The 21,284-nt window shown below is 37.4% G+C and overlaps 1 protein-coding gene across 3 annotated transcripts; it reads right to left on the reverse strand.

The window, feature by feature from the left end:
- Nucleotides 1-660: 660 nt before the first annotated feature.
- LOC139981579 (CUE domain-containing protein 1-like) lies at nucleotides 661-20,327 on the reverse strand. 3 transcript variants are annotated; one of them, XM_071994061.1, is made up of 10 exons: nucleotides 19,887-20,327; nucleotides 15,790-16,058; nucleotides 15,147-15,302; nucleotides 13,169-13,270; nucleotides 9,627-9,851; nucleotides 8,849-9,038; nucleotides 5,622-5,765; nucleotides 4,410-4,476; nucleotides 1,724-1,844; nucleotides 661-1,309 (listed from the first exon to the last, which is right to left on the reverse strand). In XM_071994061.1, exons 2-10 carry the CDS (start codon nucleotides 16,000-16,002, stop codon nucleotides 1,286-1,288), a joined length of 1,242 nt encoding a protein of 413 aa, XP_071850162.1. In that variant the 5' UTR covers nucleotides 16,003-16,058; nucleotides 19,887-20,327; the 3' UTR covers nucleotides 661-1,285. The 3 variants fall into 3 exon arrangements, with proteins under 3 accessions (XP_071850162.1, XP_071850161.1, XP_071850160.1); XM_071994060.1 differs by lacking the exon at nucleotides 19,887-20,327 and adding an exon at nucleotides 16,216-16,444 and having other exon boundaries at nucleotides 8,849-9,035; XM_071994059.1 differs by lacking the exon at nucleotides 19,887-20,327 and adding an exon at nucleotides 16,216-16,402.
- Nucleotides 20,328-21,284: the final 957 nt, after the last annotated feature.

Genomic DNA, 21,284 nt, shown 5'->3' on the forward strand with positions numbered 1-21,284 from the left:
TTGATCCGAGGTATCACTAAAAATGGTTCTACCATCACCAAAACATCATAACCATCGTTAAAGCCTATAGCAGCAGCTCCTGTTTATCTGTTTGAGTGTCCAGAAATAAAAGTGAGCTAGTGGATACATTAATTCAATCAAAGGTTTGATAAGGTTATACTGCTGCCTAATCTAACTAGAAGGCTCTTATTTGGTAGCTTGCATACAATTCATCATAGAAAAACATTAAAATTACATTCTCCATTGTTCATGTTCTTGTTTTCATTTTTTCCAAAAAAAAGAGAGAAAAGTAGCAATATCGAGATTAGATTTGACCCAAAAAAGAGACAGAATTTTCGTTTGATCACATGAAAGGTAATTCAAACAAATTTTTGGTTTTAAGTTTAAGACTGTTCTGAGGTAAATAGTGCACACACCAAGCTTGTGAGGTTTTACTGATGACAACCTCGGTTTAAGTAACTATGAAATGTCTAACCTACAAACACCATCATAACAATAAAAACACATATCCTATAAAAAGGTTCACAATCTAATCATGCAGTGTGAAAGAAAGTCCAAAGACTGAAGCCAAGAATTGTATTTCAAACACAAAGAGCTAATTGAGGTACATTTTACTTTTTTTAACTTGAACGGCTTAATTTCAATGTTAGTTCATTAATATTTTTCGGCATTTAAGAATGTGAAATGTTGTGACCTTTGGTTTTGGACGAGTTAAACCTGAGAGGAACATGTGCTGAGTGGCTTTGAGTGAACCTCTTCGCCTGAAGGTCAGGCAGTCTGACCATTTCATCCTGAGGTATTGAAGATGTTTATGTACACATTGTAACTGGTTACAACTGGTTGCAACTGGTAACAACTGGTAACAACTGGTTGTAACTGGTAACAACAGGTTGTAACTGGATACCTAATATACTTGAAAGTCAATACTCTTTTTGACTTTGTTCAACGTTGGCAAAGACCTGTACGCAGCATGGAAAATGTTTCTAACAGTGGTGTGTGCCAAATGAAGACAGAGGGTGGAGGGGGGGGGGGACAAATCTGCCACCACTGAAAGAGAAAAGATTATTCCCATAAGTTTTATAATTTTCCTTTGACATGACACCCACTGCAATGATCAAAGCGTTTCTTTTCTGACCGTAGCAGCTCGACTCTCCAAAGAACTTAAAAAAAAAGTGTTTCAAAAATGTTAAGTGCACCTCCATTAATAAAAAGTAAGTTGACTCCAGCGGCACTTGAGTGACTTTGGCATCGAATCCATATCTTTACATTCTAGATATGTAGTCCCCTATCTTCCATGTGGGGATAAAGGCTGTGAATTAGAAAAGAATGTAAACAACACAGGTTAATATTGTTGACAGAATATCAAGCAATTACCTTATAACACTATTCAACAGAAGAAAGGTAATGAATATAAGGTAATTGTTGATATGGTAACATCAGGGCATTCGGTTCAGTTACCTTTAAGATTGATAACAGTTCAAATGTTAGATGAATAGCTAGTGTTAGAAACAATTACCTTCAATACTGGTTTTGGTACACAGGTACTTAATATGAGGTAACTGATGTTATTCTTATATTTCATGTTTTCATGTTTCTGTTGTTATCGATGTACCTTGCCATGACTTACCATATAAAGATACCATGGACTAGTTTATTATCACGTCACATCTAGAAAACCAATGAACAATGATAACAGTAAATGTGTAGGATGGTGTTAACTCACACTAAGGGAAGCATAAGTGTTTTCTTCGGCCTGTCTCTTGGCGTTATCGTGGAGTCTCCTCGGTTGTGCCATATCTGGTGGAGGACCACTGTGATGGGTAAGATTAGGCTCAGGTGAGTTACTGAAAGCTACTGTTAAGGAACAAGTTGCAAGTCTAGTCCTTGTGAACATATCGGTATAAATCCCACCAGAGTAGAGTAATAACATGGGGGTTCCAAATGAATGACTTAAAATCTTAAGCAGCTTGTTGCATTTAATTAATAAAACGGCATCGCTACATCAAAGGTAATCAGTTTTGCTCCAATCCGTACTCCCTCCCCCCCCCCCCAATGGTCAATCACATATAAAATTCAGCAAGTTTTAACAGCCATTCTGAAACCATTGCCCATCTGAAACATTCAAATATCTATCTGAACACATCCTCACAATGTCTAGGAATAACATAGAAAGGCAGAACCTCCAGAAAAGTTTTTATCTCTTTCAGTTTGCTCAAATTTTAAGATCAATATACTGCTGTGTGTAATAATGCAACAACCTAACAATACATTTTGGGTGTGAAAGTTTATGCAACAAGCTAAGAATATATTTTGTGTACATAAGTCATGTACCAAAAATGCAATATGTTTTGTATGTGTAAGGCATGCAACACGCTTACAATATATTTTTTGTGCATCTGGAATGCAACAAATTTTTAGTACATGTTGTATGTGTATTAAATGCAGCAAACTTACATTATATATTGTTTGTGTAGTTTATGAAATAAGCTAACATTATACTGTGATTGTAACGCATGCCACAAAGCTCACAATACATATTGTGCATAATGCAACAAGCTAACAAGGTACTTTGTGTGAGTTAGTAATGTAACAAGCTAACAACATATTTTGTGCTTGTAAGCAACCCTTTTTCATTCCCCAGTGAATGAGGTCGCCAGGAGGAAAATCCTGTGGCGACTAGATCTTTATTTTTCCCAAATTCTGGTCGCCCAGAATGAAAATGTGATCGCCACTTTGATATGCTAAATATTAGTACAAAAAACACTAGGCCTAGGCTCAACATCGAGTAGCATTACTGTCAGTACTGACTACACTAACGTTGAACTTTAAAGCTATTAGTTAGTACTGATGACAGTGGCTAGTAGTACATTTTGATTTTAAAATAATGACATAGGCTAAATGTATATTATTTTCTAACAAAATGGGTACGGTGAAAAATATCTTACTTTATGTTTTCATGTTCAATTACGTAGGTGTAAGATAAGGTATAAAACCTTCCTCAATAATTTCTATTTGCTTTTGTTTCTTTCATTAACTTGTTAATAACTTCATATAATTAACATTACTACTAACATCGCACTGCCGCCGCTGATTATGCTTGCTCTCCACGTCTATTGGATCAGACCATATAAATATCCAATTTAGCTCTTAAACAGTTATTACTACTACTATCTAATATGCAGGCCCAGGGTTCGCATTAGCCGCTAGATTGCGCGATTCGCGCAATTTGATCGCATTTGGAATAAACGATTAAGAAAAAGCCACTTGCGATTATTATTTTTAGTTATCCCGTCTATAACCCATAAACATCTCGTAAAATTCCTTGTCAGCCTTTCCTTCTATGAAATAAACGAATGAATAAATAATAATTTCTTCCATATGGTAGCCTAACACCACACTAAGTCAATGGAAATCTAGCTAAGCCTCATCTGTTTATTCACTGAACTTGTGACGCAGTTATAAGATATCTATGGAATACTTTCATTATTGCTGTTACGTTCGACCACATGGTTGCCTAACATCACACTAAGTCAATGGGGTAATCTAGCCTAGCCGTCTGTTTATTAGCTGATATTGTGACGCAGTTATAAGATATCCATGGAATACTTTCGTTATTGCTGTTATCTTCGACCACATGGTAGCCTAACACCACAATAAGTCAATGAGAAATCTGCCTAACCATCGGTTTGCCAAAACAAATCACACTTTGCGTAGGATTCGAGTAATAAATTAGAAACCGGTAGTACCGCGTCGGGGGGGTACCTTTGTTATTTTTGTAAAGCATTGGTGAAATTTTCAGTTGCAAAAACTGATCGCCACAGTATTATAGGGCTGGTGACTAGCATTAATTTTTCCAGAAATTCTCATCGCCAGCCGAGAATGTTCGTCGCCAATGCCACCATGGCGACCGTAATGAAAAAGGGTTGCTTGTAAGTATATATGCGTTAATACACAGGAGATGTTACAAACGCAACAAGCAAAATTAACTTTGCTCTGCCCTTAAAGAGATCAGATGTTTAGTTTCATACTCACACAGGTAAATCATTTAAAAGCAACTGTGATACATTTAAGACTCCACTTGTCCTTTGCGAATAAAAGCCGCGACCAGTTCATACAAAGCCACTTGTAACGAAGACAATGTAAAGACCAAGTAGTGCCACGGTTGTGTGTTGACATCAAACAGGGAATGACAGTAACACAAAGCATGGTAAAGGGGTCATATGCCTGTGCATTTCACAACAATTTAACTTTAACTACAGGTGGATGTGACCCAGTTTGTAATATAAGTACTTTTGTCAAACTGATTTGGTAACACTTAAGACACTCAGTGTGTTTCACGTTGAAGGAAACTAGCTAAGAAGCGAAAAAATAAAGACGCAAATCGATGTGACCGCTCTATAAAAGGATACACTTTAGCAGACTTTCTCTTCTTTTTATTAAATTTCTTGGCAATTGTTGAAAGCTTGGTCTTGGTCGCTGTGTAGAAGGAAGAAACAAAATTAAACCCTGATTTTCCTTAACGAGATGACATATTCAGGAACTGTCATGTAAAAGCAGCACCTGCTTATTCACATTAAATCAACCTCCTTCAAACAAACAGAGGGCTTCTTTCAGAGTAATTCTAGAAAGCAAGCAATTTTTATACAATTCCCAGAGCACTTTCTATGATTAGTCTAAGTCTGTAAATTGTGGAGGAAGGCACTATTCCTAAATTAGATAGTAACTATGCAACAAAATATACTGCAATCATGTAAACTGTTCTACCTAATAGCAAAATTACTATTACACTGGGCAAATTGGTACACAAATGAAAATACCAATATAACAGCTTTGTACAAAGAACGATAATATTTTCATCACTGCATGAGGACCGACAAAAGACATTTAAAACATCTTTTAACCTTTGATGCAAACATTTGTGAATGCTAAATTACTGCCTGTTTTCTGTTCCAAAATTTGATGTGAACAGTCAATTACTGTACTGTAACATACACACACACACACTGTGTAATGCATTGTGGTTACTACAGGAATATGCTAATAAACAAAAACCTGGCAGCTTTCCATGGGATTCCCTTTCCTGACAGTGAAAAACTCATGAAAATTAATATTATACAATGCTTCCATGATAAACCAGATTGTAAGTTACCCTGCATAATATGTGTGTGTATATACACACACACTGTATAATGCATTGTGGTTACTGCAGGATTATGCTAATAAACAAACACCTGACAGCTTTCAATGGGATTTCCTTTCCTGACAGTGAAAAACTCATGAAAATTCATATTTTACAATGCTTCCAATGATAAACGAGATTTTTAGTTGCCACTGCATAAAATGCAGTCATTCTCTATTAGCCTCAAGTAAACACTTTCATACTAAAGGGACAAATATATTTGAAATATGCCGGCAGCGACAACTGTGAAAAGTGGTTATTCCAATATCGATTAGCATTTTCCCAAAACATGATATCAATTATGCAAATGAGATGCCCAGTACATTCCTACTTATAAGAGAGAGCTGTTCAAATGGGAATGCTTGGGACTGATTATGTTTTCATTTGGTGACAGAAATAATCTGTCTTGGTGGAATAAGGAAACATAAGTAAGATGTCTTACATTTTCCCATATGGGGGAGTTTACTTCTGACATCCTCGTTATCTACCAGGGCCCCCACTTCAGGAGCCCCACCCGAGGCTCCTCCAACTGCACCTTGAGGTTCTGCATTGGTATTCTGGGTAGCTTGTAGAGCGTTGCGATAATCTGTCGACGGAAAAAAAAACATTAAAATTTTGCTGAACTAAAAATCTTTGTGAAGCTCTGATAAGAAAAGTTATGACCTCTGAGGCTGTCTCACAGAAACATATATAGATTGAAACTGTGTTTAAATCTCTCTGACTCACAGAAACATATATGGAATGAGACTGTGTTTAAATCTCTCTGACTCACAGAAACATATATAGATTGAAACTGTTTAAAGCTCTCTGACTCACAGAAACATATATAGAATGAGACTGTGCTTAAAGCTCTCTGACTCACAGAAACATATATAGAATGAGACTGTGTTTAAAGCTCTCTGACTCACAGAAACATATATAGAATTAAACTGTGTTTAAAGCTCTCTGACTCACAGAAACATATACAGATTGAGAATGCGTTTAAAGCTCTCTGACTCACAGAAACATATATAGAATGAAACTGTGTTTAAAGCTCTCTGACTCACAGAAACATATATAGAATTAAACTGTGTTTAAATATCTCTGACTCACAGAAACATATATAGAATGAAACTGTGTTTAAAGCTCTCTGACTCACAGAAACATATACAGATTGAGAATGTGTTTAAAGCTCTCTGACTCACAGAAACATATATAGAATGAGACTGTGTTTAAAGCTCTCTGACTCACAGAAACATATACAGATTGAGAATGTGTTTAAAGCTTTCTGACACACAGAAACATATATAGAATGAAACTGTGTTTAAAGCTCTCTGACTCACAGAAACATATATAGAATTAAACTGTGTTTAAATCTCTCTGTCTCACAGAAACATATATACAATGAGACTGTGTTTATAGCTCTCTGACTCACAGAAACATATATAGAATGAAACTGTTTAAAGCTCTCTGACACACAGAACATATACAGAATTAAACTGTGTTTAAAGCTCTCTGACACACAGAACATATATAGAATGAGACTGTGTTTAAAGCTCTCTGTCTCACAGAAACATATATAGAATGAGACTGTGTTTATAGCTCTCTGACACACAGAAACATATATAGAATGAAACTGTGTTTAAAGCTCTCTGACTCACAGAAACATATATAGAATGAAACTGTGTTTAAAGCTCTCTGACTCACAGAAACATATATAGAATGAGACTGTGTTTAAAGCTCTCTGACTCACAGAAACATATATAGAATGAGACTGTGTTTATAGCTCTCTGACACACAGAAACATATATGGAATGAGACTGTGTTTATAGCTCTCTGACTCACAGAAACATATACAGATTGAGAATGTGTTTAAAGCTCTCTGACTCACAGAAACATATATAGGATGACACTGTGTTTATAGCTCTCTGACTCACAGAAACATATTTATAGGATGAAACTGTGTTTAAAGCTCTCTGACTCACAGAAACATATATAGAATGAAACTGTGTTTAAAGCTCTCTGACTCACAGAAACATATGTAGAATGAAACTGAGAATGTGTTTAAAGCTCTCTGACTCACAGAAACATATATAGAATGAAACTGTGTTTAAAGCTCTCTGACTCACAGAAACATATATAGAATTAAACTGTGTTAAATCTCTCTGACTTACAGAAACATATATTGAATGAGGCCATGTTTAAAGCTCTCGGTTGGAGGATATTTCCATATTTGACGTTTAACCAGATTCACTCAAGCTGTAAGTGCAATGGTTTGGTCCAAATCTATTTAAGTTCTTCTTTGACCCTGAGACACTGCCATTAGTAGGCTATCTATTAGTATGTTAGGGACATCTAATGGGGAAGAGAGTGGAAGATTTTAATCAGGTGTTTTTTATTAAAACAAAAGTTTTAAGATTTGTTACATCTGCTGTGACATGAACAGAACAAAGATTATCCATGTACTTTCTAATAAACAATATTTGATGGCAAAATAATGTACTCTACAAAATGGAACCAGTCACTGTTATACTTTTAATGCAACTCCAGTCTGTTTGCTATGGGTTATAAAGAAAGGGTTAATCTCAATCGTATTTCCATCCCCTCCCCTCCATTATGACTATCCCAAAAACATGCTTGATACACACACCACTGCTTCAAACACAACCGAGTAACACAAGAGTTACAGAAAATATCAGTAAGGCTGTTAACGCCATCTTAATATACAATAAATCAATATATAATGTGGAATGTCCTCTTCTGCCCTCATGACAAAATCCCCTCCAGTAACCATCTGTGCACCTGAAGTGACCTTTATTCTTACCAAAATTGTTCCTATTTAAAAAAAAAAAAAAAAATTGAACAACTTTTGTTGGAGTCTGCGCTATGAGACTTGCTGTTATTATTATTATGTCGCCTGTAACGTGTGTGAAATTTGTAACGGTAAACTCAAAAGAAGGAAGCATGAAAGGCAGTGTTATTTTCTTCACGTTTGATATTCCAAACTTCCCATGGGAGTAATCCAATGCATGGCTTAGAGCAATTCCAGTAATGTCTTTGGGAAGTGAGAATTATGGCAACTCTAAGGCTTGGTCTATCAACACACAAAATCTGACTGACTGAAAAAATAGATTCATTGCTTAAGTGTCATAAATTTGGCTTTACACTGACAATGACAAAAATAACTTGAGTTTTTGTATATTACATGACTGCAACACATTTTTGGCTCAAATTGGATCATTCTGTAAATTAGTGTTTCAATTTTGTTGTTTTACAAACACAACTAGCATTTGGTTGACCTTTGCATTTGATGTAATAAGCATTTTAAACAAAGCGGTCAGCTGTTCTATGACATAGCATCTGTTGTGCTTACACGCATGATCTTGCCAGATAACAACTTTTATAATAGACACTAAATAAAAGAAACTCTGTAATTTGCAGCTTGACAGGGACACCAAAGCAGTCAAAATGTGTGGAACTTAAAGAAAGCAAAAAAAAAACCTATTAACAAACTGTGTATGTAATGCAAATAGCCTAGGTAGTTGAATGCGATAGTTTCAATTCCATTCTAACAGAATCTTCTTCAGACGTTCAGAGACAGACTCCTTGAAGAATCCTGCTAGGATCGAATTGTCAGGCCCTGTAACTTTAACAGCTTTGGAACTTTGAGCTATGGAATGATGCTGTTACCTGTGTCAAGAGATGCAATGAAATCTGGATTTCTTCGTAATTCGTCGAGAAAAACTTCATTTTGGAGTAACAGTGCTATTCTCTCGTCCTCCAACCTCTGTTGGCTCCTCTTATCGTTCTTCCGTACGGAGTTCCTTTGTCTTCTGTTCTCCATCAACCTCTCTTGAATGTCATTCGACAATATCTGCTGCTACGAGAGAGATCATTCAAAAGATTGATGTGCAACAGTATACACAGTATATACAGTACATATCCTATTGCTACAAATATCCTACCTTTTTCTTATGTCAATAAAGAAAAATTTGGATGCATAAACTAAGAGCTCTTTTGGAATGTTTTTAATGCTTTGGTGACAAAAATTTGTCTGACGTTGATACCCGAATATTAGTTACTATTTCGTCGATATTTAACTGAAAATGTGATTCCGAATAAAATATCACAAGTTGAGTGCCTTCTTTGGTTGTTAGTATAAAAGAGGTGGCCATATTCCTCTTTTCACAACGATCAATAGATACGTACACTATTGCATGAGATATACATAGCCACTGCAAAACTGTGTATAAATCTCCAAACTGTCCTGCTCAATTTTTCTGATGATGCCTAGAGTTTCTATTCCAGCCACACCGACAGAATTGTAATAGGTACCGACCCCCACCCCCCAAAAAAAAGTAACAAAAAACTATCACTAACATCAATCCATTGGCGACATCTACTGAAATTTTTTTCAAAAGTCCCAGGAATGATTTTACAATACAGAGGAAAATGCTGGTTGACTCACCTGTGGGGGTTGACTTTGTGGTTGAGAAGGAGGAGTTGGTGAAGGCATCCTTAGAAAGTCATCTGGAAGGGGGCCTAACAAAGCTGGCTTGTACCGCTTTGCTATAGGTCTAGGGGGTATGGGTGGTGGATTTGATGAGGGAGAGAATGGATCCTGAGCATCTCTTGGAGATGGCTCTGTTTCCCGTCTCTCGGTGACTGGTTGTAGACTAAGCCTTGTATTGAACTGTAGAAGGAGTATGCAAAAACAAACTCACATGCTTGTCAATCAAAATTTCATCGGTAGAACTTATAGGACGAGAGGTAAAACATGCTATTAAAATTAATTGCCAGGGAGTAAAGAATTTTATCAGGAGAATAAAGTTTAAGTAAGACCGTCGATTTTGTGTCATTAAATCTTCAGAAATATTGGTAGAGGAAAAGAAAACACCAAACATGTGCGAAAAAGGCAGAGGGGCTCTATGAAAAAAAAGGGGCAACAAGAAGTGAACAAAAACAAAGCATCCAAATAGCAGTTAGAGTTATACAGTTCTGGTTAAAATGTCAAGAAAGCACATCTCAAAGTAAAAGCAACAACAAGGTATATGTCTGTAGCAGGTTATCATAAGGTACCTTCATTTTAAGTAAAAATAATAAAGGTTTTTTGAAGGTTTACAATCTTGTATCGAAGTAAGGCCTTCTCATGCAACTTTACAATACTTAACCCCTGGTCACTAGCGACTTGTCACATTCACATAACGCAGTGTGCATAATTCACTCCCAGGGCACTACTGTACACTACCCCACATGTTCCTATAGGGTGTAGCCACAAACCTGCATATGCAGCTCCCAGGGCACTACACTACCCCACATGTTATTATAGGGTGTAGCCACAAACCTGCATATGCAGCTCCCAGGGCACTAAACTACCCCACATGTTCCTAAAGGGTGTAGCCACAAACCTGCATATGCAGCTCCCAGGGCACTAGACTACCCCACATGTTCCTATAAGGTGTAGCCACAAACCTGCATATGCAGCTCCCAGGGCACTAAACTACCCCACATGTTCCTAAAGGGTGTAGCCACAAACCTGCATATGCAGCTCCCAGGGCACTACACTACCCCACATGTTCCTATAAGGTGTAGCCACAAACCTGGATATGCAGCTCCCAGGGCACTACACTACCCCACATTTTCTTATAGGGTGTAGCCAAAACCTGCATACGCAGCTCCCAGGGCACCACACTACCCCACATGTTCCTATAGGGTGTAGCCACAAACCTGCATACGCAGCTCCCAGGGCACTACACTACCCCACAATGTGGGGCCCACATGTTCTTATAGGGTGTAGCCAAAACCTGCATACGCAGCTCCCAGGGCACCACACTACCCCACATCTTCCTATAGGGTGTAGCCACAAACCTGCGCAATGCAAGTTACCTGGCAGGTTCACATTTACTACATACACCTCAGTAATTTCAGTCGTTAATCAATGGGCATGATATAAAAAACTTTGAAGTTTTTCCTGAGACAATGCCTCTATTAGCTTAATCACCCCCCCCCCCCCTCCCTTGCCTGCTACTAGAGCAATACCAACATGTCACATTCATTGGGTGATGTGAGGCAATGTAGATTAAGTCACAAGATTAAGTACCCAAGGACACAATTTAATGATCTGGGCAGGACTGGAACCTACCATACTTAGAAAGCAAGTCCATCGCCTTAATCACTTGATCCTAACACTCTACTTTACCTATTGTAGTACTTGCTCAGGACAAGCTTCCCACACCCTCACATAATCGATATATATTTGTGTGTATATATACATACTTTAAAACGTAATATATATAAATGAAAATCGTAACGAGTTGGAAAATCTATATATATTTATATATATATATACAGTTGGAAATGGAGGGGAAAATGGTAAACCACATGTTTCTCCCTTTGACATTTTCACTGACTACTGCCATACTAGGCTATGTTAAAGTGGTTAAATGTGATGTAATCCTAAACCAGTCTGGATTTATGAATGGAATTTGATCTTTACAAGCTTCTATGTCTATATATTCACCCTCACTTCGAAGAATTTGTTCGTACCTAGAATAGCAAGTATAAAAGCAAGTAGTATTAAATCCCCCTTTAAGTAAACAACTGAACTGGAATCGTGTAGAGAATTAAGACCTACAGTCTTTCAAAATTAAACCCAGATATTTTGGAACTACAGTACATGACATGATTTACTTCCTACTTACATTCAAGTTCTGTATAGCTCGTTGCATTTTAGAATCATGTTCCACTCAGTTCATTCTACCAGATGCCATTCAGTTTCTAATTACTTTACTGTTAGACTCTGTAGTAAAGAACTCAATGAAATTTATCCTTCTCATTCAACAAGGTGCAACAAAGCTGATTTGTTTTTATAATAATAATAATGGTGATTTATAACACGGTTTTTAGCATCAATATTAGACTAATTTAGTAACACTGGTATACATGGTCATAGTGCTAAAACAAAGACGTCTGACATCTCTAAACAGCCACAGAGACCTATGACCAGGATAAAGAGTCCCTACGTGTTCCTACGAGTCCCTACTGGTTCCTACGAGTCCCTACAGGGGTCTTTGGGTCAGCCATATTTGTATTATCCTGATCAGCTTACCTTCCCAACTTTTCTTAAAAGTAATTTTAGCTTTGGCTTTAGAAAAGCTACTAGTTGAAATAAAGAGAGTATCACAACAATGGACCCTTTTAGACCAAATCATCAAATTTATTGCCAAACCATGCTCCAGATGACAGAAACCCATCATCTATTAAATTTTATCCATGAATTGCCAACTGCATTATTCATTTGCTTTTAAAGAAATCAAGATTTTGGGCGGGGTGGGAGAGGTGAGGGGGCTACTCCTGTAGCAGTCTTCTAATTCTTCCCTGCTAAATGCTGCCCCCGCCATGCCCCACCCTCTTTGTGCACGCCACTGAGAACTGTTCCACTTTATTCCAGTTGGCTTCATTGTGTCTTCTATTGACAATACTTGCTTGCTAAAATGTTTATTCAAATTTCAAAAGAGGAAAATAATTGTTGGGCTAGACTAGTAAATATTTAATAGAAAATATATATATTCAATAGATAATCAATGTTTGTTTTCCACGATTCACGCAATTGGTGGTGGGCGATGAACAAATAGGCAAGTTATTTTTAGAGTTGACACCATAATGAAAAAAGGACAAAAGAAAATCAATTTCTGTGTATAAGGAAGTGTTGTGTTGTACTGACAACAGTATGTATACATATGCGACTGCATATAAAAGTCTATGGAATCAAGTATAATTTGTTTTGGAAAAAAGGATTTAAAATTTATTCAGATTTATTCTTTTTCTTTCTCTCTCAGGTGGGAGGGTGTGGGCAGTGGTGGGTGGGTGGGTGGGGACAGTGGTGGATGGGAGCATGGGGGTTTGCAACTACAGAAGAACAACAAATGTGTTTACTTTTCCTCAATCCCTTATAAATCAGTTAATAAGAACAAAAAAAGGGTATGAAGAAATATGAAGTGATAGGTTTACCTTTGAGAATGGACTATTAGGCGATGGTGGGGAATAGGGGGGAGGGTTATCCTCCCCGAATGGAGGTGGCTGTTCCACAGGAAAAGGAGATGGAGGGAATATCTGCAAGATGAGTATGAGAGACAGAATAACAATAAAGATGCATGTAGTATATAAAGATCTATCATGAGTGGCGCACGTTGAAAGTTTCTCTAAAACTATATAGTAGCTAATTACTTCAAAGAGAAGAAAATGTCTCAGAAAAGCTGAATGCTGCGCTGAATTTGTCGCAATCATGCAGTACCCGGCCTGCAAAGCAGATGGCATTGTAGTATATATATATATATATATATATATATATATATATATATATATGCGTGTGTGTACACATACATCTGTTAGCCTAAGTTCCTTACTACAGCTGATATACGAATATGCATTATGTACAAAACTTCTTACAGAGTGCTCAGCTAGTTATGATTTGACACTAATAGTACATTTGTTCCAAGTAAGCTATATGTCATCAATGTTGGTCTTGTTCATGTTTTGAGATTGCTATCTGCAGTACAGTGAACCCTACAAAGTACTGTAAGTGCTTTAATTTGTGACATTAACCAATTGCAAAAAATTGCTTTTATTGCAAATGGAGTGGTTTGTGAAACAAGATATTCCAGCCAGACACTACAGCATAGTCTAGACTCATTATGCCACAATAAAGCCAAACAACATCAAATAACATCAGCTCAGCATTTAATGCTCTGTTCCAGACAACTCATCTTCGAGCTTCACTTCAGTGAGGGAGGAAGAGTCAATGACACCCGGTGAAAGGACTCACACATGGACACATTTCTGAAAAACATATATGCCTATATGATACTTTTAAGATATACATAATAATAGATAGAAAAGTGAAACAAGCCGATGTACTTGCCAGTTATTTTGTTGTTAAAATTATATATGACGACGTGTCATTGACCGTTTAATGACTACACGTTCATTGTTTTGAGCCATTAAAATAATGATGGCCCTGTTAATTAGTGATAACCAAATTAGTAAACATTTCAAATTCAATGCAAGAAATCAATTAAAGACTGGAGTGATACCAAAACTGTCCCTGGACAGATAGATATTTGATGGATGCACCAGTTTAATAAAAAAAAGAATGCAAAAAAAAAACACCAAAACTAGTGGTACTACAGGTAGGCATCATTAGCATAAATCCAATACACTAGTTTATTGTCTTCACCTGGAAGCAACCACGTTTCCAATATGACCATTGATCTCAAAGTCACACAAATACCAGTTTGGAAAATTTTGGGGAAAAATAAAAACTGATGTTAACACAATGACCCTATACTTGGGATTTTTCCCTCCTAAAGCTACCAATTTTATTAATTTTTCTTCAAACTAATTGGTAGGGAATTTCCCCCATCATGTTAAATAAAAAGGGTATATATTCAAAATACCATTATATAATTACTGAATTCAGGGTTGTCTTGAGAGGTCAAGTTTACTTTTAGTGGACTTTTTGTCGTTGTTGATATACATCATCGCACAATATATATATATATACCATGAGAGGCTTAGGATTCTCAATATTTCACAGACAGGCAGAAGAAGACTGAAAAGCACAATGACCATATATATAAGACTTTGTGGCTACACTGGGAGGAACAAGTGAAACTAAAAAAGCATTGAGCCGGGGTGCATCTGTCTGTGTACAAAACTTTGCAATTAGGTTGGGGTGGGGTTGGTGGGGGGTGGTGGGTAACAAAGCCAAGGATTCACTTGAAAAAGCTATTACAAATTCTGTTGCTGATAGGGTTAAATTCAAGTTTTTTCAATTAATGAACTGAAATGAAAACACAATCTGGAAACAGTCTGCTTGTTGTAACTCTACTCTACTCAGATCTTACAACTGCCATTAATTTATTTCAATACGTAATATAGCGTTGTAGGCACAGTAAGCATGACATATACACTTAGTACACTACAGTACCTGATTTGAGTTCGGAGTGCCGAGGGTAGAAGAAGATTCCAAACTGTTTGTGCCTTGATCCAGAACGAGAAGTTGATCTATGGTAATATCTACAGCTCCGTTATTTGACCGCAAAACAGATTCAATGACCTCTCGGTCTAGACGAGGGAACATGTGCTAATAGGAAAAGAAACAGTTTAGTAAAGTCAAATTATCCATGAATGTATGAACAGGTTTTTAATGTGAACATGAAAAATACCAAGAATTCATAGCCGAGCCTTTCAGCAGCTTAAAGCAACTGTACTTGTACGTTTTCGTACATATGGGTACTGGGGAGGGAGGCAGTGGGGAGGGGGTGGAGAGGGGAGATGGGGAGGGAGATACATTATTGTCATTGATATCAAATGTTGTTGAGAATTAACAGCTAAATGCACCGTTTTGGGTAAGAAAGAAACATTTCGTAGTATGGGAACAATGAACTAGTTTGTACCTGACTGAATCTGGTGGATAAATACAATATAAGGTTAACTCTGGCTTCACATTAGTATTGAAACGCATCAATCACAATGACTCCAATTGTAACAGGATATACGTATGCAATCATTATACAGTACTTTGTTCAATATAAAATAGCTAACTACTTGGATTAGAATTACAATCTTACCGAAAAATCCTCCATGGCTTGATTAAATTCCAGTTGTCGGGAGGGACGTTGTGTGGGAGGGTGTAGGTGTCTCTGGGGAGGGGGAGGGGTCTCTTGTACATTGCTATCGTCTGTGCTATGTTTCTTCTTCTTGCCTTTCCGTTTGTGTCGACTCTGTGATGACTGCTCCGAAGATGAAGCAGTCATCTGTTTCCCAACTTCGTTCAAGAACATGGCTGTAGAGGACAGTGCCACCTGGCCTTGCAGAAATATTTGGTGCTGGTTACAATCTGGCAAGGTAAAGGAAATCATACAAAATGTATTATACAAAAACATTATAAAAATTCAATTCAAGCTAGTAAATGGTCCTGATAGCTACATGCCCAGGGTGTGTAGTATGTACATGAAGTATCTCAGGTTATAAGTAGTAACAGCTTGGTAACTCACTGACTGGTAGGATGTTACAGCCAGGCATGCTGCAGGTAGGATGCTGCAGCTAGGCTAGGTAGGATGCTGCAGCCAGGCGAGGTTGGATTCTGCAGCTAGGCTAGGTAGGATGCTGCAGCCAGCCTAGGTAGAAAGCTGCAGCCAGGCTAGGTAGGATGCTGTAGCTAGGCTAGGTAGGATGCTGCAGCTAGGCTAGGTAGGATGCTGCAGCCAGCCTAGGTAGGATGCTGCAGCCAGCCTAGGTAGGATGCTGCAGCTAGGCTAGGTAGGATGTTGCAGCCAGCCTAGGTTGGATTCTGCAGCTAGGCTAGGTAGGATGCTGCAGCTAGGCTAGGTAGGAGACTGCAGCCAGGCTAGATAGGAGGCTGCAGCCAGGCGAAGTAAGAAGCTGCAGCTAGCCTAGGTAGGATGTAATCCTTTATGCTGTGCAGTTTCACACAATAGACACTGCCGGTCTGCAGAGACAATCTCTAGTGTTTGATAATGATTCAGCCTTGCTGCTAAAGGCTATTGAACCTGCAGCAGCTAAATTTCTTCTGGTGCAATGCCTTAAAGAAAAGACATACAGTGCCTAATTAATTTAAAAAACCTCCATTGTACCATGTACCTCCATTGTACCCTGCAAACTTTGTTACATGTATCATACTGTCCTATTTTCACACAAAATGTTGAAAAATGCACAGTAAAAATTTGTGTTAAAAGAAACACTCCAAAACATTTGAACATGCTTAAAAAGGTGAACTTGAAACTATAAAGCAAGTGTGAAGATGACCTCCCTGTTTCTTTAACTGGATGACTAAATGACATACTGTACTTTATCAACAATTAAATTCTACCTTAGTCATCCTTGAAGATGTGAGTCATCGATCAATACATGTGTCCCTGACAAGTTTTCATTACAGTACTGTACAAAGTCTCAAAGTCTAAGAACAAACCCTTTAAGATTTCTCAGTATAAAGACGACCTTTGTCTCACGAAACGGGACTCAATTAATTCCGCTGAACTCAAGTGGTCTATTTCCAGTTTGTATTAATAATTTAAACATTAAACAGCTATATATGGTATTTATGCAATATATATAGATTTCAAACTTCCTCTGGACCTATAGGTAAATTCCATAAATAAATAAACATAAGCAATAAAATAGGGAAGTTCCCACAAACAATTGAACTAGAAAGCGTACTGTATATATACTCTACAATGTTTAACTAACTGCAGTACACTGAAGTGCTGGTATGACAGACGCGACCCACTACAGGGAACCGGATTCGGAGACAAACAAACTCAAACAAACTCAAAGTACAATGCATTCCTATTAAAGTGCTATAAATACACCAGCTATGAAAACTGTACCCCATTACGTACTGTATATTGTGCATACAATTAACACCATGCCTGAATTGTAATTTTAAGGAGCTTCAGTATTGTAAAGAAAGAAGACTTTACATCTCTCTCCCACCCCCTCCCCCCAATCCCCCACCTACAGAAGCTGCCTTTAGGGTAAGTATTCAGCCTGTTATCAACTTTAACAACGCTGCGTTTTGGTCAAACGTTGATATGTTGCAGTGCTAGTTTGAAATTTCAGTTGAATTCTTAGAATTTATGAGACAAAGGCCATAAATTATGTAAACTGGCACCAAGGACAACAGTTGGTCCTTGGTACAGTAGATTCCATAACTAAGTCCTTTCAAAGGATCCAACTGTAAAGTCCTAGACAGACTTGACACACAGTTAGTAAGATATGTAAAGTCTGTCAAGACGAATGACAAGAAGAATGTAACATATAGGGGCTATGTAAATACGGGATTATAAACTACCTACTGTACATGAGAATAATACAGAATTATTTATATCGTTAATCATTAATCTCCAGAAAATATACTTTTTAATACGTACAATATCCATCTTTCGTACAAAAGTTCTTCAAAATTAAAAAAGTAGCCAAAGATAACTATAAATGACATCGTGGAACCCTCCGCATTAATAAACGAATCCGATCCATTATGCATCAAATCTCAATACCGTACTACACTGTGTGTGTCAGTACCGTACTCTAGGCTATATATACTGTACAGTCCCGGGTGAAGATGCATTTAAGCTGGATCTTCTCCCTGCTGTTTTGGCTCAAAATTTATTAAATCATTATAATTATTATATCAAAATGAGGTGAAAACCGTGAAATACATGTGGTAACATTTTGTACATGGGAACCTTCACAATCATCGTTTGAAGGAAGAATAAATTGTATGAAAATTTCAGAATAACTTTGAGGTCCCGCGACATGCTGAGCCCAAGTCACATTAGAAATTTGGTGTAGCCTTAGGTCCAAATTACTACGTGAAAAAGTTGATTCGTTTATATATAGGTCTAGGCCAGTACGTAAATTGATCAGATATTATTCATATATTATTGGTTCGTGAAAGTCATTTCCACTTTCAAAGTTTTACTGTACAGTTCACATTATGTTCATGCAATTTGTATTTAAATGCTCAAATATTATAGCTTATGTAGTGAAATTAGAGAGCAAACTTAGCAGAAGAAATAAAGTGCTGTGCTAAGTTTATTTCCCATGTATCAGATTTGAAAGAATTCAAACTTGAGCAAAAGTGTGGAGAGTTATGAAAATAATAGACCCACCATAACACAAAAATAATGGTCACTCATATTCAACTTCAAATATCATTTGCTTTTTGTTATTGTAACACAGGACAATATCTGGGACTAATGAGGATAGGCAGCACCTCAAGGGAAGTACTTTAGAATAGTTGAGCAGCCTTTTGCAGGCTGAAATTAGCAGCTAAATTAATGTCACCTAGGCCATTAGTGATTTTGCATGATGAAAAATAATCTAATAGAAGCATAATCTCATACTAGCTGCATGTGAGACCCAGGTAGGCTAAGCTACCTTACTTGTGAACTTGCATTGTATTTACTGAGGTTGCTGGTACTGTATACAGTTAACTTGACCATTTGCCAAATTGAGTCATCAGCATTATTTACAAATGACAGTTATTAATCTTGACAAATCGCCAAAAGAACGTGGAGTCCTTCTTTGCCTGGATTTGATGTAGTCATATCTGAAGCTGCTTGTAGAAGAGCACACTAGAAGCAGATTTGAGCTATAATGGTAATTAATTCCATAGGGAGATGGTGCGTGTATAGAGCGAATATTTATAAGTCCAATGGGCTCTGAGACTTTTATAGAACTTTCAAGTCATGAAATGTATGAGTTGCTGGAGCAGTCAGCTACAGCTTGTGCAGAATGTTACAAGGAGTAATGCCATAGCTGGTAATAGTAATATGTAGGTCAGTAACTGGACCTACAACTTTACAACTACAAGGCTACATTTTTAACTGTTTTGAAGTTGAGAAAAGTCATATTTGTACAGATGGTCACCACCTTGCAACTAAAAAACAACCAGCGAGTGACACAATCTTGTTAGAAAGTGCAAAAGGATTCATGTACCAACATTATTGCTCTTAAGTTTTTAGGCCTAAACCTACTTAGCATACCACAGGTTATCACTACATGGCAAAGCATCAGCCTAAAGTAATGTAACTTACTGCAAGTTGCAACAGTGTTAGTGTAACCTGTAGGACCTAATTAGGCTAGGCCTAACCTAGGGTTATGCATTGAAACTGAGGGCCGTGTGTACTAGTCTTAGTCTTACGTTTTGCTTCCAAAATTTCCCACTGTCTTGACTAGAACTCTCGTTTCTACTCCAAGTTGTTCTGTTCTTCAACACGACACTGATTTTGGTTCTAGGACACAAAACGATTAGTCACTTTCAGTACCAAAAATTGCAACAACATGACGTTAACCATTGTTGACACGAAGAACGGCCTACTCAGTTTTTTGGTTCAATGCACAATGGCTGAGCCTGGGGCGGTGAGTAAGGTTAGAAGTGATCTCATTGATTATGAACTTGTTACATCCGGAAGTGAAGTAGTTGCGCGGACAGTAAATATAGGCAACTTTGATGGAAAATTAAGCTATCATAACTAGAAAGAAACTCTTGTTGTGCCTGGTGTGATGATACGAAAAAGTTATGGTGCTCTGCTATGACTATCTACAGTGTAATGAACTACATGCATACTAAGGATACTGCAGTGTTGTATATTTGACCAAATTTCTGATCTGTTTTGTTTGATGACACTTTTTAGAACATGACACAAATTTGTTTCAGTATTGCGCCCTCGCTATGGGTTTTACATTTTAAAGTTAGCACACACGACTACCAATTTTATGGCAACTGTCTCCAACATCCAGGAAGACGGTCAAAGGGAAACCACTTCTCCTCGTTTTTCTTGATTTGCCATTTCAAAATAATAACATTGTTGTTTTCAGTTCAGCGGCGTAACGAGTATCTTGGGGGCCTTATAATTGATATAAATTCTGAAATATGCGGGAATATTTACATGAAAGAAATCTAACATAAGTTGGAATTCTTTGCATGATCCAGGTATATATTCTACTGCGTCATTGCATCCTGTATAACTGTATATAAGTGAATTAAATACAGCCACTTTGATTCACTAGTACACACCTTTACGTCTGGCATATTCCCTTCATACATGTGTTATTTACAACTACACTACTTGATTATAGTCATCATGGATAAGGACACCGGTATATAGAAACAATTTTTCATTATTGTTTTCATATCTTTATTTAAGTTCATTTTGAGCTACATGATTAGTGAATATCGTACATTTAATTTATAACATAAATATTCAAACTAAATAGTCACGCATGCGTATAGAAGGTCTGCTTCACTGTGTAAGAACAGTGTAATGCACAACTGCAAGCAAGACGAGCAACCCATCGAAATAAACTTGTTTTATAATTACAAGGTCAATGTCAGGCGCGTATCCAGGATTTTCTAACCCGGGGGCGCGAATTACTATCTAAGCGGAGCGCCACCATCGGTTGGCGCGGAGCGTACAAGAAAATTTCTGGTTTTGACACCCCCCAGATCACCGGAAATGGCACTTCTCGGGCTTGAAAATGAGCAACCAGATGTAGACTTTTGCCTGAGAAGCAAGTATTTCCCAAAAGTTTTTTCCAT

The sequence above is a fragment of the Apostichopus japonicus genome, chromosome 15 (assembly GCF_037975245.1).
Source record: "Apostichopus japonicus isolate 1M-3 chromosome 15, ASM3797524v1, whole genome shotgun sequence".
NCBI lineage: Eukaryota > Metazoa > Echinodermata > Holothuroidea > Aspidochirotida > Stichopodidae > Apostichopus > Apostichopus japonicus.